General features: G+C 40.3%; 1 protein-coding gene across 4 annotated transcripts in view; it reads left to right on the plus strand.

Annotated features, from left to right (window-relative positions):
* CDK8 (cyclin dependent kinase 8) overlaps nucleotides 1–12913 on the plus strand; it is a 115008-nt gene extending 102095 nt beyond the window's left edge. For 2 of the 4 annotated variants that reach the window (XM_045461152.1, XM_045461401.1), the window contains 7 exons: nucleotides 1711–1854; nucleotides 4343–4412; nucleotides 5176–5248; nucleotides 8023–8120; nucleotides 8753–8831; nucleotides 8951–9109; nucleotides 11622–12913. In XM_045461152.1, the coding sequence (XP_045317108.1) occupies nucleotides 1711–1854; nucleotides 4343–4412; nucleotides 5176–5248; nucleotides 8023–8120; nucleotides 8753–8831; nucleotides 8951–9109; nucleotides 11622–11747 (749 nt within the window). In that variant the 3' untranslated portion in view covers nucleotides 11748–12913. The remainder of the gene's footprint in view (nucleotides 1–1710; nucleotides 1855–4342; nucleotides 4413–5175; nucleotides 5249–8022; nucleotides 8121–8752; nucleotides 8832–8950; nucleotides 9110–11621) is intronic. The other 2 variants (XM_045461238.1, XM_045461321.1) reach the window with 2 other exon arrangements.
* The last annotated feature ends 4551 nt before the right edge of the window (nucleotides 12914–17464 follow it).

The raw sequence follows: 17464 nt of genomic DNA on the forward strand, positions 1-17464 counted from the left end.
TGTAGCTTTAAGGATAGCTACACGACTTACGTGCCTTCATCTTCCTTTACCTAGTTTGTTTTCTTCTTTAGAATTTTTCATAGCTAACCAGAATGAGTTGTCCGGTCTTTTGGGTGCTGTGAGTAGAGTTTTACACCTGCAGACTGACCCATCAGCCCCTTTTTGTGATGCTACTTAGTTTGTCTCCCTTCCCTTTGATTAAGATTATCATAGGTCAAGCTATTTATTTGGCACACATGTAAAGAGAATAATCACAAAATCGTTTTTTCCATGTACTCTCTGACACTAAAAATAATACAGTTTGGCTTGTGTTTCTTGGTACTTTTCCATATGGTGGTATTGGCTGACTTGGTTCTCTGATACGGGGGGAGAAAACTGATACGCAAACACAGCGTCATTTTTAAAAATCGCTTGTCATCAGTGTGTTGTGTAATCTCCAATAAATAGGCGATTAACTTGTTACTCTGAAATGTACATGTGATAGTTTTACATTCAAGATCTATACTCCAGTTTTAGAGTTTAGGAATTCTCAGCTAATTTGTAAATTAACATTTTTTCTCATTTTCTATTTATGTGACAGTTACTAACATACCTGATTAATTGCCTTTAATAAAACAGTGATTTTTATTTTTCCCTCTATCATTATTTCTATTTACCATGGTTATAAGATCAGTCAAAAACCACTGATTGAGTGTCTGCTATATACACACTGTTGTACTGGCTAGTATGGAGAAGTCAACCTTGTTGGCTTAGGGCTTTCTCAAGAGTGGAAACTAAATAGTTTCACTTTTAAATTCTAAACTGGCATGTAGCTCTTTCCTCTACTAATAACAGTTCTGTTGAGTAAAAGTTCAGTCTGAATGAAAGTTAGCCTATATCTTAAAGTGAATGAAAGGAATTTGTTGGGTTAAGGAGGCATACATTTGCCTGGCTTTTATAAGTAATTCCAGTGAGTTTATACCCTTTGTGCCTCTTGAAGTAGAATTTTGCTCCCTGTTTTCTTGTCTTTATTAAATTGGAAAATCTGATGCTACTGTAGCATAAAGAAATACTTTGAACAAAAAAAGCTGTTCAAGTAGAAATGTGATTTCATTAGAATATTTGAGGTCAGGCACTGTCTGTTTCTTATTGGAATATGACCTTGCTTGCATGAGAGAATAATCATTAGACTTTACAAATTAGCAAGTACATAAACTAGGTGAAGAAAAAATATTTTTACCTCAAAAAATTGTGCTGACTTTTTTTTGGCAAGTATGCCCAATTTCAAAGGCTATTTGGGTTTTCTTGTTTTTGTTTTATTTTTTGTTTAATTTTGTTTGTTTGTGGTTCCTGTGCTCCATATGTAGCTTTGTATGTATTTCATAGATAAGGTAATGTTTGAAGCATTTAAAAATTGCCAAAAATGTAGGTAATAAATTTGATTTGAATTTGGAATGAAGCCACTGGGTGGAATGGAGGTACAGTAGGGAATGAAAAATGGGGGTGGATTGGGTGGGAATATATTTACAAACAGTATTCCATGATATTTTAAATTATAATTGCTTTAGGAATTAATATGACTTATTAGGAAAACAAGAAACAACCACTCCCCACCACGATAAAAATGCATTTTCTTTTGGAAAGAACCACTTTATTTTCCTCCTTTCTTTTTCTTTTTTCCTTTCCTTTTTTTTTTTCTTTTCTTTTTTTTTTTTTCTTTTTGTTTTAAAGATATTTGGGCTATAGGGTGTATATTTGCAGAACTACTAACGTCAGAACCAATATTTCACTGTCGACAAGAGGACATCAAAACTAGTAATCCTTATCACCATGACCAGCTGGACAGAATATTCAATGTAATGGGATTTCCTGCAGGTACACATTATGTTTTTGTTTTTGTTTTTAAATCACTGTTGTTTAAACTTAGATATCTTCATTGGAAAGGTGTGTATCTTAAGCTGATGAAAGCCACTCTTACTCAGTTCTTTATATTTGTGACTTGCATTAATCAAAGATCTTTAGAAATAGCAAAATTTAGAGTTCACATATTAGCATAAAGATATTTGTGGGTTTTCTGAATTCGAGGAGTATATTTTTGTTTCATTTTATTTTGTTTTGTTTTGTTGTTTAATATTTGAAATGATAACATGTTTGCGATATCTGTATTAAAAGGTGCCTTTAGTTCTTACCAGGGGAAACTATAAATAAAATTCAGTAGTATGTATTTTGGTCCAGCAGTACGTATAATAATGCCGTTACTTGGGATCTGAGTGTAAATTTTGAACATTATTTACATTTAGGGCACTGTACAGAATCACATTATGTTGAATAATACGAAACATAGAATATTTTTGCTCTATCACCCTGGCTGGTAAGAACATTCTTTTAAGTGTTCTATTGGAACAGCAACCTTGCGTGCACTGATTAGCGGCAGGGAGAAAGTTGTTAAGGTGTCTCATCACAGGCGTTAGACCTCACCAGCTGTGTCTCCATCCCTTGTTATACCACAGAATGCTAGTTCCTCAGTCACCAAAAACTGCCCAGAAGTCTAGAATAATGGATATTTGCTTAAAACACATACATAGTATTGGCTAGTGAGGTACTTATTAGAAATGGTTTCTCATTAGGAAGTTTTCTCAGGTCAGGGTAACTCAAGACTAATGCAGAAATACCTGGGAGTTATAATTTCTCATTCCCTTGTTGGAGTGTTAACACAAATACTACCTTTCTGCAGAATTGGTCAACAGTTCTGTGAAGACTGCTTTTTTGTGATGGGAATTGTATTTATTCACTAAATATTTGAGTACCTGCCATGTGGAGGCACTGAGTTATGCATACAATCTTGTTGATATAACAGGCATGATTCTTGCCTTCTTGGAGTTTATATTGTGGTACTCTAAGTAGAATGTTTAAATAATAGCTATGGATGGAGTAGGTGGAGGAGAATGGTCTTTTCTTCCCACTTGTGGATGTGTCCACCATGTCTAAGGCCCGAGGCAAAGGAATATGGCTTACAAGGAGGTGAAAGTGGGGGTGGCTTCTGTAGGAGATGATTCTTAATGTGTAGTTCAGTGTTACGGTAGGCTCAGCTTATAAGAAATTTGAAAAGTAGGCAGCAGGGTTTAGATTTAATGTGCAAGAGAATCCATGATAAGTTCTTGAAAACTAGTGATGTGGTTTATGTTCCATTTTAGAAAGATTAGCGTGTGGTGGTGGGTAAAAGTCAGTTAAAGAGAGGGAACCGAAGCCTTGCAAGCCAGCTCTTTGTCTGTATCACGGTACTCCAGGTGTAAGTGATTAAAAAAGAAAAAAGGATGGGAAGTAAAGGACAAAAATGGAATTGTTTATAGGAAGTGTGTAATTGAGGGAAAAGTAAAAGATTATCAAGATTTCTAGCTTGAGAAATTGACAAAATAGAGAAATCAGAGCAAGGAAATAAGGAGAAGATTCCATGCAGGAGTTTAAAGTGTGTATTTAGTTGACTTTACAATATGTGATATTTATGGAGGATAGGTAGTAGCTGTTTGTGTAAGTGGAAGGAAACCTCTGAAGGCCATTTAAAAAATAACGGTAGCTATTAAGCTACCTGTTGTAGTACGGCACCTGGTAGTCTCCCAGTAAAAGTCCATTGGTAGTGATGGAAAAAACAAGCCGTCTAGCATGTGTTGTTTGAGCAACTCTAAGGCCAGCAGAACTAACTGAAACATTTTCCACCTAATGTACCTAGTAGCTGGGATTGTTTTTGTTAGTTATTGAAACTAGCCAAGCCACCAGCTGACTTTTTTGCATACTAGTTATATCCTACCCTGTTCTATTTCAGACAATTGTTGTCGCTTACATTGATTGCTGACGTAAAGCAGTGTATTTAATAAAGTGAAAGTAAGGAGGGTCATAGTTTTTTTTTAAAGTGCATCTTATAGCTATGGAGGGAAAAGATACTACATTTGTCATTGAAGACCCTGGTTGCTGATTTAACCAAGGTATTGAGTGGAAAAGGGGAAAAAGTAGTTTTACAAACAGAAATAGAATGACTTAATAATAGAAATATTTATTAATAGCATATTCCGCTCTACTTATAGAAATTGAGGTAAAAAAGAAATTGAGGTAACTGATAGTAAATTCTATGGAAAGTAGGCACTAAAAAGATAAACTCAAAAAGATAGAGATCTAATGCTATGCAAGGGATGAGAATTGTATTTACAGGTCAAGATAAGATGTTTCTATAGCTAGTCAATTATTTGAGATCTGTGCTTTCGTGGAAGGTCAAAGCGTATGGCGTGTAATAAAAATTGAGGTAACTCTTATTAAAATTCTTGAGAACAGGAACCTAGACAACATAAAATGTTATCAATGTATTCCACAGATAAAGATTGGGAAGATATAAAAAAGATGCCCGAACATTCAACATTAATGAAAGATTTCAGAAGAAATACGTAAGTTGGAAAGAAAGTAGACCCTTTTTTGATTTCTGCTTTCCCACAATACTTAGGTATAAGATTGAGTACTCGACAGAATACGGAACACAAGGTTATGCTAACAAACAATTTTACTTACTTACTTAATAAATATTTTACCTTATGGCATTCTTTATTGCTCAAGATGTTTATGTGATATAAAGAAGATAAACAGCTAATTTTAGTAGCTAATTTGGGTAGAAAAAAACCCTTTCTGTACCTATTACTTTCTGGAAGCGGCATCAGTGAAAGTATCATAGCTGAAGTAGTAAGAGACTGAAATACCCAGCCTTGCTAGCACTGACTTGCCTCCCCACCTAGGTTGTGTAGTCATTTTACGTAGGCTTTAGCAGAGAAGAAGGAATATTTCATTTATCTGCAATGCAAGATCAGAGAATTGGGAGAGAGGACAGTTTATAGGCCTGTGACAAATGTAAAAAAATTTTTCTTTATATTAAAAGACTGAATTAAACATTTGACCTGTAGTTATTGAGATGAGTCATATAAAAAATGCTATCCAGTATATATTATTTATGAAATTACTTTGTGTTTAATCAGTGGTATCCATTCGTAAGTGACTAGTGTGCATGAATGAAATATGAAATTGATCTAATGCTATGCCGATAACGCCATTTTTTATACATATTCTGTACCAGTTGTTATTAAAATGTTTGGAAAAGCCTCAGCCGATGTAAAATTAACCTCAAAATCTAATAGGTATTTCATAGTATTTCTCTTTCAGGTATACCAACTGCAGCCTTATCAAGTACATGGAAAAACATAAAGTTAAACCAGATAGTAAAGCATTCCACTTGGTAAGCTTTAGAGAACAATAATAATTTTTTTTTCCCCTTGATTAGCCCAACCAGAGGTTTTTTGGGGTCACTTTATATGGTTACTTAGCACTCTTAGAGTACTTTATTTTTATTTATTTATTTATTTATTTATTTATTTATTTATTTATTTTTAGAGTACTTTAATGGTAAATGCAGACATCTGGTTGGTGCATATTAGTAAAGGCATGAAAATATTTGTTTTTGCAAACCCATAACATGGTTTAACAGACTAATGTTCGGTTATATTAGATTTTCTAAAGGTTGTCTTTGTACCAAGGCTGTCGAGAACATTTTTAAAGTTACATTTATTGGTTTTCATCAGTTATTTAAAAGTTCCAAATATTTCGAAGAATCTAAAAGAAAAACCATCCCACTGCTCAGAAATAATTTTTACAGGTTATTTTGTATTTCAAATCTTTGAAAGATTGCTTATAAAATTTTTAACTCCCAAGATACTCTTACAGACTTGGGTATTAGAAGTCCTTCGGTGATGGTGTGCACTGTTCGCATTTTCTGGAAGAATATGAGAGTTGCGTGATTTATTACTGTATAATGGAAAAATAATTTGACCTAGAAACTGAAAGAATCCATGCGCTATCATAATTTATGAGATTATATTCAACTATTGCCGATTTAAATTTGTTTGCAATTTAATTTCCACTTTTACATCATTACAATTAAAAATGATTTTCAGCTTTATGTTTTTAAGAAAGTTATATAACATACTTGGAAATTTGGGGGAGCAGGCTGTATTATATTTGGCTTAAAATTCTTTTAATCCTTTATTCTCGGTATTTTTAAATGAGTTCATTAAGTGGGATTTTTTTTTTTTTTTTGCCTTGAAAAGATTATATTTTCCTTTATTACAGTACCAGGCCACTTGCAAACATGTCTTCTATTTCTGCTTTTTCTTCTCTGTCTACTGCTTCTGCTCCTACACCTTCTACTTATTTTTATATCATGTCCTATATCCTATATTCCATATCTTATTAGCAACTTAAAAAGCAGTACTTAACCTATCTTATTAGCACACAACATATTATTATCCAAATAATGGTTTCTTATGACGTACTTGAAATAGGACCCAAATAGGAAGGTAAGTTAGATCCTTCAACATACGGATTATTTATTCTAGCAAAATAATGGTAATAGTGGTAGACTGAAAGTCACAGCTTGCCCTTCCTTCCCCCCAGTTTGCTGCTCTTTGATATGGTCTGAAGTGGCTCTCATAACCATCACCACTGACATCCCAGAGAGAGACTTCCCTTGCAGCTTATTTGCTCATTTTTGCTGGGGTGACCTACCTTGTGTGGGCCCATCTGAAAACTCGGACGTAACTCCATTAAAACTGTTGACTATTTTAAATGGCAAATCCGTGCTTTTCCTTTCAACTCTAAAAATGAAGCTGCACTTCCACTGAAATCTCATCAAAATTAAATTTAAATCTCGCCATCCCGGCATTTCTTCTGTATTTCTGAATATTTTATGTCCTTCTGTCCTCTGTGCCCTCTCCCATCAAGTCTCAGCATGTCTGTTGGTTTTCAAGAGTGGTCCTGGTCCACCGCACCAGAGTCATCTGGGAATTGGTGGAAAGACAGCTCTTCGGACCTCTGCCCAGACATCCCAGTCAGAGCTCTGGGAGCGGGGCCAGCAGTCTGCTATCGGAAGTGCGTGAGCGGTGATTCCGATGTACTCTGACGTCTGAAAACCACCGCATTAGATCAAAGAGGAGAAGCTGAGAGACCACTATTTAGATAAGCTCTTAAATCACATATTAAAGTCAAACATTCTAAAATAAATAAATGATAAAAAAAAAACATGTTAGTTCATAAAGTCTTCGGTCAACAATGTTTTAACCAAAAAATACTGAATTTTCACGTGAGTGCGACATTTCTATAGGTAGCAAGGTAACAGTAACAATAATAATAGCAGCTAACACTTACTGTCTTTGTGCCAGGTACCATTATGTTTGCTTTCCATACATTAACTCATTTAATCCTGAAAACAAACCTTTGGTAGTAGGCACGATTGTTAATCTCCCTTTGACAGATGGGATTACAAAGAGAGTAAGCACCTTGTCCAGAGTCACTCGGCTCATAAATGTCAAGTCAGGACTTGACCCAAGCAGTAACCTTGGAGTCTCCCATTCATAACCCCTCTGTACTTTACAAGTTCTGTATCAAGCATCGTATTTATTTAGACTAGGATAGCACTGGATAGCACAGGAGAGCTTTCTCTGATGATCTGTGCTATCCCATAGGGTAACTTCTACCCACATGTGTCTCTTGAGCTCTAGGAATGTACCTGATATGACTGAGAAATTGTTTTGTTTTGTTTTTTTAGTTTAATTTGGTTTTAGTTAATTTGGATTTAAATCTAAATAGCCACACATGGCTGGTTTATTATTTGTGTTATAATAATGTTTCCCCTTAATAGAAAAAGAATAGAAAAGACAAGAATTTAGTGCTGTCCTAAATTGGGCAAAGCAGTTTAGATAATGTGGATCATTGGTTTGGAGTAAGGCATACGTTTAGTTACTTCTGAAAGGAGAACCAAGTAAGATCATGATTATTAGAATGACTAAATGTGAATTACTACACTAAATAGAAAATAAGTTTTCCTGTTGTTAATTTGGGGGAATAAATACCTTCAAATGGTGGCATTTTCATCAAAAAACATACACTTCGCACATGTGTCCGAGGAGATGACTACGGGAAGTAACGCAGTAACGTTTTTATGACTTACGGTTTCAGCTTCAGAAGTTGCTTACCATGGACCCAATTAAGCGAATTACCTCAGAACAGGCTATGCAGGATCCCTACTTCTTAGAAGATCCGCTTCCTACATCAGAGTAAGTGACCCATCTATTAATTCACCAGCACGATGGAATTTTTTGGAGCGTGCTTTATTTTAGCTACCAACTCCAAGTTGCCACTCCTGTGACGGGAGGACCTGAGGAAATCCCCACAATAAGCCAGAAATGAGCTCTGACGACCGAGGTGTCATTTAGGCATCTCTGGCCGTGTCTCGCTTTGCGAGACGTTGCCGGCTCTAGTTTCAGGCGCACTCCCGTTACTTGGTGGCGGGTCGCGTGTGGGTGCTGCCACTCCCTCAGACTCCCCGAGGCCGCTCACCGCTTGCACTCACACTCTGTGTTCCCAACTGCAGATCTCGTTCCCTAAGAGCAGTGACGTTGCAGCTGGCCTCTACATTTCGGGTATAGTAATAAAGAGTAAGCCTGGGCCAGAAGGAAGTTGAGTCATATTCGATGATCGATTATTTTTATACAGTTCTGAAAAGCCCTCCCACGGCCTTCTGTAATGTCACGGGTTAGAAGAGTCATCTCTTCACAGCTGCAGGAAGGGTGCTGGTTTTACAAATACGGAGGCAAAGTCCACCTTAAAGGATTAAAATGAAGGATCTGAAATATCGATTAGCATACTGGAAATCATTTCTCCTTTTTTTTTTTTTTTTTGTGATCAGCGTTTTTGCCGGTTGTCAGATCCCTTACCCCAAACGAGAATTTTTGACAGAAGAAGAACCTGATGACAAAGGAGACAAAGTAAGTATTAAAGTACATTTCCTGCCTCTCGTTGTGGCCAGTGCGACCGTGAAGATAATTTTGCTTGTGTTTGGTTCTCCTTCTGAGTTGAACTTTATTTTTCTGTTTAACCAATTGAGAAGAACCAGCAGCAGCAGCAGGGCAATAACCATACTAATGGAACTGGTCACCCAGGGAATCAAGACAGCAGTCACACACAGGGACCCCCGTTGAAAAAAGTGAGAGTTGTCCCTCCGACCACTACCTCAGGTGGACTAATCATGACCTCAGACTATCAGGTATTTCTAGTGTGTTTTGTATTGGCTTGCCATATCCATACTTGTATATGGGTTTGTGACCTTTGGAAAATGCAATATAATTAAGAAAAATGCTGACTTTTACGTACCTGGGGAAATGACACTGACACGAGTGTCACTGGCATGGAGAAACACTGACTGATACAGTAGAGGGAGCTGGCTTTTGAACCAGACAGGCCTAGAATGATCGAACTTAAACTACGCCATTTATCAACTCTGTGACCTTGGACAGACAATGTGACATTTCCCGGCTTTAGTTTTTCATCTGTAACATGAGAGTAGCCAAGTCTAACTGGTAGCTGTTGTAAGAGTAGACGTGATAAATCCTAGCGCCTTAACTTGTAGCAGCAGCTCAGTCAGTGCTGTCTGTTGTTTTGAAACAGCCGTATACCAATAACGATTAAGCACACAGCCTTTCAAATCCCAGCCCAGCCACTGACTTTGGGTAACCTTGAGTAAGTCATTCAGATGTTCCCAGTTTTCTCATTTGTAGAAATGGACAATGGCAAGTGTCAAGTTGTAACAACGATTTAACGAAAGAACGTATGCTGAGGCACAGTGGCTGGCCTGCCTTGAGTCCTTAACAGATGTTACCACTCTTATCGTCTTCATCATCATTCCTGCCATCAAAAGTCTTAGTAGCATTCATAGCACCCAAGTTTATTTATTTATTTTGAGAGAGAGAACGTGAGCTGGGGAGAGGCAGAGAGAGAGAGGGAAAGAGAAAGAGTCCCAGGCAGGCTCCGAGTGTTGGGCACAGAGCCCGACTCGGGGCTTGAACTCAGGAACCTGAGCCGAAATCAAGAGTCAGATGCTTCACCACTGAGCCTCACAGGCGCCCCCTTAGTCAGCGCTTCTTAAGTGGTGGTGGTGATGCTGGTGGTGACTGTAATGATAAGAGCTTGTTGGGTACTTACTCTGCTAGCTTTTATACTGAGCATGAAACCTACATTATTTCATCATTATCTCAGAAAACTGATGCTCAGAGAGGTTCCGTAGCTTTCACGTGTTCCCCTGCCGAGCCGGGGGCAGACCCAGGACACAGACTCAGATCTGACTGCCAAGGCTGCCTGCTTGTGGATCCCGTCGAGTGACATTGTCAGTTCCTTTGCAGAAAGACTTGCTTTGAAAATCGTATTCCACCTCCTTGCTCATTCTGATCATATTGCCACCTCAGCCGGGTTTCAGTGTGGAGAGGACACTGAAAGCTTGACCAGTTAGAGTTACTTACCTACCAGAAGAGAAAAGGAGATCTTACTGAACTGGTGAGCTTCCCAGAGCTGCCACTACGGTTCAGGAATAAGATCTTCGCTCTTCGCTCTGGTTGAGGAGGGGGCCAGTCCACCGAACCGTGGAAATTCTTGAGACTCTGCCGGGGTAGCAGCTCTCTTCCAGGAACAAAACAGGGACGTCAAGGGCAGACATCTCTGAGGGTTGATGTTTGTTCAGACCTCTCTGTCTCCCTATCTGGATGGAAAGAGTGCATCCTTCTTGGCCCAAGAGTGTGTTTGCACACTAAGGCGTCCTTAGAATGAAGCGGAGCAGAGCAGTGCTTGGACCTTTGCTACTGAAACCAAGAAAATGCTGCCGCACTTCTTTGTTTCTTGGTGTTCTCCTTGTGGTTGGTTTTTGTAGTGACTTCGATTTCACGTGTCCCCTCTTTTAAAATTCTATTTTGCTATTCTATTTGGCAGAATTTCGGATTGTATGATTTATTAAATACGCTTTGAAAGAGGAAAGTAGTAAATTACGGTCAATCAGTTATCACATTTGTCTTGGGAGCTAATAATACGAGAGAGAGAGGTGCAGGAATGGGAATAATAACATAACAGGTCAAAATCAGAGGTGTCTAAACTCTATCACTGTTCTTTCCCTTTGTGCTCTTTTTAGAATTGAGAATACCATTCTTGTTACGTTTCTGTAATCACGAACTTTTGTATATACCTTGTAGCAGAAGATAAGATTCATTAAAGGGCATAAAAATATTAAATGCCAAAGAGAATTAATTCCGTGGTACCTTTTCTTGCCCTGTTCTTTTTTTTTTTTTTCTGTTTTTCAGTCACAAGCATGTTGAGAGGTTTCTACCGAAGAAACTAGCATGTAAATTAGCTTTGAATTTCTTAGTGTGTCCATCACTAAGTTCATTTATAAACAACTCGAGCAAATTAATTATTACTTATCAAGTAGGTACAAAACGGCTTAAAGAGGGAGGTTACTGCTCTAGAGAAACAACGAACTGCACAGCATTGTAATGAGACTCAGCCTGATATTGTTTGCTGGCAATACTCTGACCTCCACGAAGAAAAGCTGATATTAAAAGATTGGGGGTTTTCATCACGTTCCGTCTAGAGCTAGTATATGGCACAAGACTTTGAAATTCTTACTGCCTTGAAATCAGTGACGTTTTAAACACACATAAGCCTTGCTGGCTCGGGATGGAGCCGACTCTTAGAGACGTCTGACTCACATGTCTCCCTCGTTCTCCATTTTCCAGCGTTCCAATCCACATGCTGCCTATCCCAACCCTGGACCAAGCACATCACAGCCACAGAGCAGCATGGGATACTCAGCTACCTCCCAGCAGCCTCCACAGTACTCACACCAGACACACCGGTACTGAGCTGCGCTGGAATGTTGTCCGTGCACCGTTGCTAGCGCTGTGGACTGACGGTGCAGCTCCCTGCGGGAACCCGGCATGGGCCACGGGAGTGTACTGTGCGCTCACATCCTCAGACTGTCCAGTAGCCAAGTTCCACCACTTTTCACAGACCGGGGTAGTGGCTTCCAAGTTGTACCTGTTCCGGAGTTAGACTTGAAAGAAAGTGCTAGCACAGTTTGTGTTGTGGATTTGCTACTTCCATAGTTTACTTGACATGGTTCAGACTGACCAATGCATTGTTTTCAGTGACAGTCTGTAGCAGTTGAAGCTGTGAAATGTGCTAGGGCGAGCATTTGTCGTTGTATGTGGTGAGTTCTTTCAGTGTAACAGCGTTCTCTGACCAATAGTACACACACACACACAAGTTTAACTGGTACTTGAAACATACGGCGTATGTTACTCAACAAAATCACCAAGACGCAAAGTGAGATTATTTTGGTACACCTTTCATTTTAGTGTCTTATCAGTGGGTTGATTCATTTTTCTACATTAATCAGTGTTTTTTGACCAAGACTATTGCTTGGGTTTTTTTTGAAAGTACAGAAGCCACATAGTTTTTCCAGAAAGGTTTCAAAACTCCCAAAGATTAATTTCCAACTTATAAGTTCGTTTTTATTTTCAATCTATGACTTGACTGGTATTAAAGCTGCTATTTGATAGTAATTAAATATGTTGTCATTGATATAAACCTGTTTGGTTCAGCAAACAAACTGAAATGATTGTCATAGACAGTGTTTTATTTTTCCTGTTGGTGTTGCTGATTAGTGAGCATGCTTTAAGATGAAAAAAGCATGAATGATAACTTCCTCTGAAAGGTGCGGCATCCGATTCAGATATCCTGTCCCGATTTTAAAGCTGGTTGGTGTAGTGCTATTAAAATTTTGTTCAGTTAATTTTCCTTTTTAAAACTCGTTCGCACGTTGTTTAGGGTGCCCTTACTTCAGCAAAGGAGAAGGAGTAGGAGAGCCTTAGGATTTTTGAGGAAAAAAAAAAAAACCTATAACATACAATGTACTGTATCAAACTATTTTACATGAATGACACAAGTATTCTGAATTAAAAAAAAAAAATTGAACATTGTTAAAAACAAGGTGTTATGTAATAAATTTATTTTTCATAAATCAAAATATGGAGTCAGCTGTATTTTTATATACACAAAGGTGTTTTATTTTAAAATGTGCCTTAACAAGTGACCTCTAAATAAATCTCTGTGATTGTTTTCGTTAATAATGTCTATATATTCTACCTCGGTAGTGGAGTAATGACTTAGGATGTATATACGGGTTCTTTCCTCTGCTGCACTTCGTACTATGATGGATGTGGAGTAGACACCTTTCTAATCGAAAGAATTATGATGAGCTTTCCATTTCTAGAATAAGGCGTAATTCTGTCTTATGCTGAGAACAATTTGTTTTATCCCAAATAGTTCTTTTTCCTCCCTCCTTTCGCACAAAACCCAGAAGATTTAAAAAGCTGACATAATTTTTTTCCTAAAAATTCAACTCATTCGGATAAAAACATTCAAAGAACTAAGGAATTCCCCATGCTGCTAGGCCGGATCAGAGCAGTGAGGATAATTTAGGAGCTAGACCTGTGTTGCCACATGACGTCTTGCCGCCCCGGCTCGTCTGCACAGCGCGGGGATCTGATCACGGAGCTCCCTCCCCAGGGCCCTCAGGAGCTGCCCTCTGACCACAGACTGAGTCAGTCTGACTTCTGTCAGTACCCTAACCCGCCTTCCTATTTCCCTTCACTCGAATTGCCTTCTGTTTTTCCTCCCTGCCTTTGATGCAGTGGCTTCCAACCTCAGTGGGCGTGAAAATGATCTGCAGTTTGTTTTCTCTGGGTCTGGTCCCAGAGGTTGGTTCAGGGGCGCAGGGAGGACACGGAATCTTCATTTTTAACCAGCTCCTCAGTTGGTTCGGATGCGGTTGTCTGAGGAACACAGGAGAACACCTCCAAGCTGGTCTAAAGATTTGAGCAAACGGCAGTTCAGAGACTTGGACAGAGGGCCGCCCTGTCGACAACCCGCCTCCTGCATGAATTTCAAAAAATAGAACCCTGGGGCGCCAGGGCTGCTCAGTCTGTTAGGCGTCTCTTGATTTTCGGCTCAGGTCATGATCCCAGGGTCGTGGGATCCGGCCCCCCACACCAGTTCCACACTGAGCATGGAGACTGCTTAAGATTCTCTCTCCCTCTCTCTCTCTCTCTCTCTCTCTCTCTCTGTCTCTCTGTCTCTCCCCGCCCCCCCTTCTCTCTCTGTCTTTCAAATAAAAAATAAAATTTTTTTCAAAAAAGTAAAACCCATTATGGCAAGTTCCACTGGAAATGTTGGAAACGCCTAGGGCTCAGTTCTCAGATTTTTAAATTTAGCAACCCCTGTTCTCTGAGGGATCCTGTCCAAACTTGAGGAGTTAAACATATTGACATATGTTTATGACATATTAACATATGTCATATAACATATATATGTGGCATATGACATATAAACATATTAACATATGACATATGACATATGTTAACCATCAAATTGACATATCCAGCCTATTTCATATACGGGTCCAGCTGCGTATATTTAATTGCATCTGTGACGAGAAACGCGCACAGACATACACCCCGTCGTCCTCCAGCCCGTTCCTGGCTTTATTTCTCTGTGTTGCACGTATATTTGACTGTTGTCTGTCTCTTCCCTGTACAACAGAAACCCCCCGGGAGGAGCCTGTACCGTCTCAGCCTCTCCTCTTTTCCCTTGGCCCTGGGTGAGCACATCGTCCAGGCTCAGCACTCGGGTAGGCCGACGGTTCCCGGATTTCCCGTCCAGACCTACCTGCCGCATCTGACTCATTACTGCAGATTGTCTCTAGACCAAAGATGCCCGAAGCGGACTCCGGCCTCCGCCTTCCACCCTGATCCTTTTACAGACTTAGCCGTCTCTGTGGCCACGAACCCCTCCCTCCCAGCCGTCCAGGCCGCACCGACACTGTGGCGTCATCCTTGCTCACACGCGCTATTCCCGTTCCGCATGCAAACCCCGGGCGCTTTCCCTTTATATCCCCGGGCGAACCGCCCTCCCCGCCTTTGCGGCCCCACTCTGCGCCAAACGACAGCCACCCACCTCTTCCCTAGACTCTTACACAAGCGTCCTGCCTGTTTCCGCCCTGTCTCCTCAGCCTCCAGCAGCCCGAGGGACCCTTTTAACACAGCTCGTGCCACTCCTCTGCTCTCGTCCCCGCAGTGCTCCTGGCTCAGTGAGAGCCACACAAGTCCCTGCACGCCGTGGCCTCCCATTTTGTACACCTGTCTTCTGTCACCCTTCTGTCCTGCGCCGTTCCTCCAGCTTGCCAAGCATGTCTTGTCTCACGGCTCTCACACCCTATTCCGGCTGCATCTGTCTCCCGCTCTCCCCAGCTTGGCTCGCTCCCTCACTTCGTCAGGTCTGCTCAAATCTCATCCTAGAGAGGCTCTTCCTTTCCACTGTGAAACAGCAGCCTGCCCCCCGCCTCCCCACCCCAGCCTCCTCTGTCCCCTTCACCCGGGCTTCATTTGTCCCCATAGCACTGACCGCTACCAACTCCGGCTTGCTTGGTCTTCCTCCCCACCCCACCAGAAGATAAACTCCAGGCAGGCAGTCGTTTTTCGCTGAGATGTCGTTGACCTGTCACCGGTCCTGCTTACGGGGTGAGAGGTGTTGATTGGATACACTTAGGTATTCAGCATGATTGCCACAGTGTTAGCTAACACCTCTAGGCGGTCTTTTCATCTACGGCAACTGGAAACGTGCCTTACATATGACAGTGCTCGTAAATATTTACTGAGTGAATGAATGAGTGAACAAACGACTTCACGTTGGGACGTCAAATAGGATCTCAACTCCAGCATATCCAAAAGAGAACTTTCAATCTTCTCTCCCTCGCCAACCTCTGGCTTCCTAACTGGCCCCTGGCTCCCACTCGCACCATTCTGTGGCCTGCCTTCCACACGGCACCGATCCTTCCTCTCCAGAACACTGATCGCTACTTGACATTGGTGTACATCTAGGGTTTTCTTTTTTGTTTGTGTGCTTGTTTATTGTCTGTCTCCCCCATGGAGTAAGGATTCTGTAGCCCTTTTAAAGAATAAGCTAGAATGGTCATCGTACGTGCTCGTAAGCCTTCAGTGGCTTCCTGAGTCAGTCACGCTTAGGAGGTTATGTGTTTTTTTAGGAGGATATTTGTAGACATCAATAAACTTTTTCTAAAATTTATGGAGAAGCGAAAGCACTAGAATGAAGGAGTACATAGAAGATGCATTATGTGATTTTAAGCCTCAGCTAGACCTAGGGGCGCCTGGGTGGCTCAGTCGGTGAAGCATCGCACTTCTGCTCAGGTCACGGTCCCACAGTTAGTGAGTTCGAGCCTCGCATCGGCCTCTGCACTGACAGCACAGGCCTTGCTTCGGACCCTCTGTCTCCCTCTCTCTGCGCCTCCCCCGCTCACACTCTTTCTCCCAGAAATAAAAGAATAATTAAAAAAAAAAAAAAGACATCTAAACCCACAATAATCAAGACATTGTGATATTGAAGAATAGTCTTATAAATCAGTAGAACATGATGAGTCCAGAAAGGTACTGACACATAGAAGGGCAATCGATTTTCCAAAGAAGGGCGAAAGCATTTTAGCAGAGAAAGGATCGTCTCTTCAGCAAATGATGCCGGAGCAATTTGATATCCTTAGGCAAAACCAAGCGAACAGAGCCTTAATTCAGACCTTGTACTCCATACAGAAATGAACTCAAAATGGATCACAGACCTAAATCTAAATATGAAACCTGTAGAATAAAACGTAGGAAAAACCTGTGTGACCTCGTGTTAAGCAAACATCTCTTAGATATAATACCAAACGCACGATGCAGAGAAGAAAAGATTGACTAAGTTAGACTCTATCACGATCAAGAACTTCTGCCCTTTGACAGACTGTTATGAGAACGGAAGACAAACACTGACTGGGAAAAGATATTTGCAAGTCCCGCGAGAACTTGTCTCTGGAAACAAAGAACCCTTAAAACTCAGTAATTAAAAAAAAAAAAAAAATTTTTTTATGGGCAAAAGATGTGAATAAACATTTCACCAAAGAAGATAAACAGATGGCAGATAAGCTCATGGAGAGATTCTCAACATCACTGCCCATTAGGGAACTGCAAATTAAAACCACAATGAGATCCTACTACACACCTATTAAAAAGGCTAAAATTAAAAAATAACGGAGTACCACATACGTGAAGATGCGGGGCAACTGGAACTCTCACGTCACTAGTGGGAATGCCAACTGACACCGTCGTTTTAGAAAAGGTGAACAGTTTCTTTTTAAAGTTCGACACACCCTTGTCCTACAACTTAGCCGTCCCGAGTGAAGCGAGAGCATGTTCCCACAAAAACCTGCGCACAATCTTTGCAGGGGCTTTATCTGTAATTGCTAAAAGGTGGAAACCTATCCGTACATTGACCAAAACACATGCCGTAAAATGGTGAATTTCCCAGGCAGTGAAATGGAAAGTGCATTACTGATACACATAACGTGAATGATTCTCAGCTCGTGATGCTAAATGAAAGAAGTCCATACTGTGCTATCTCATTTCTATGGCATTCTGGAAAAAGCAAAATTATAAGAACAGAAAACAGACCACTAGTTGCCAGGGGCGGG

Source organism: Leopardus geoffroyi, chromosome A1 (genome assembly GCF_018350155.1).
Source record: "Leopardus geoffroyi isolate Oge1 chromosome A1, O.geoffroyi_Oge1_pat1.0, whole genome shotgun sequence".
Lineage (NCBI taxonomy): Eukaryota > Metazoa > Chordata > Mammalia > Carnivora > Felidae > Leopardus > Leopardus geoffroyi.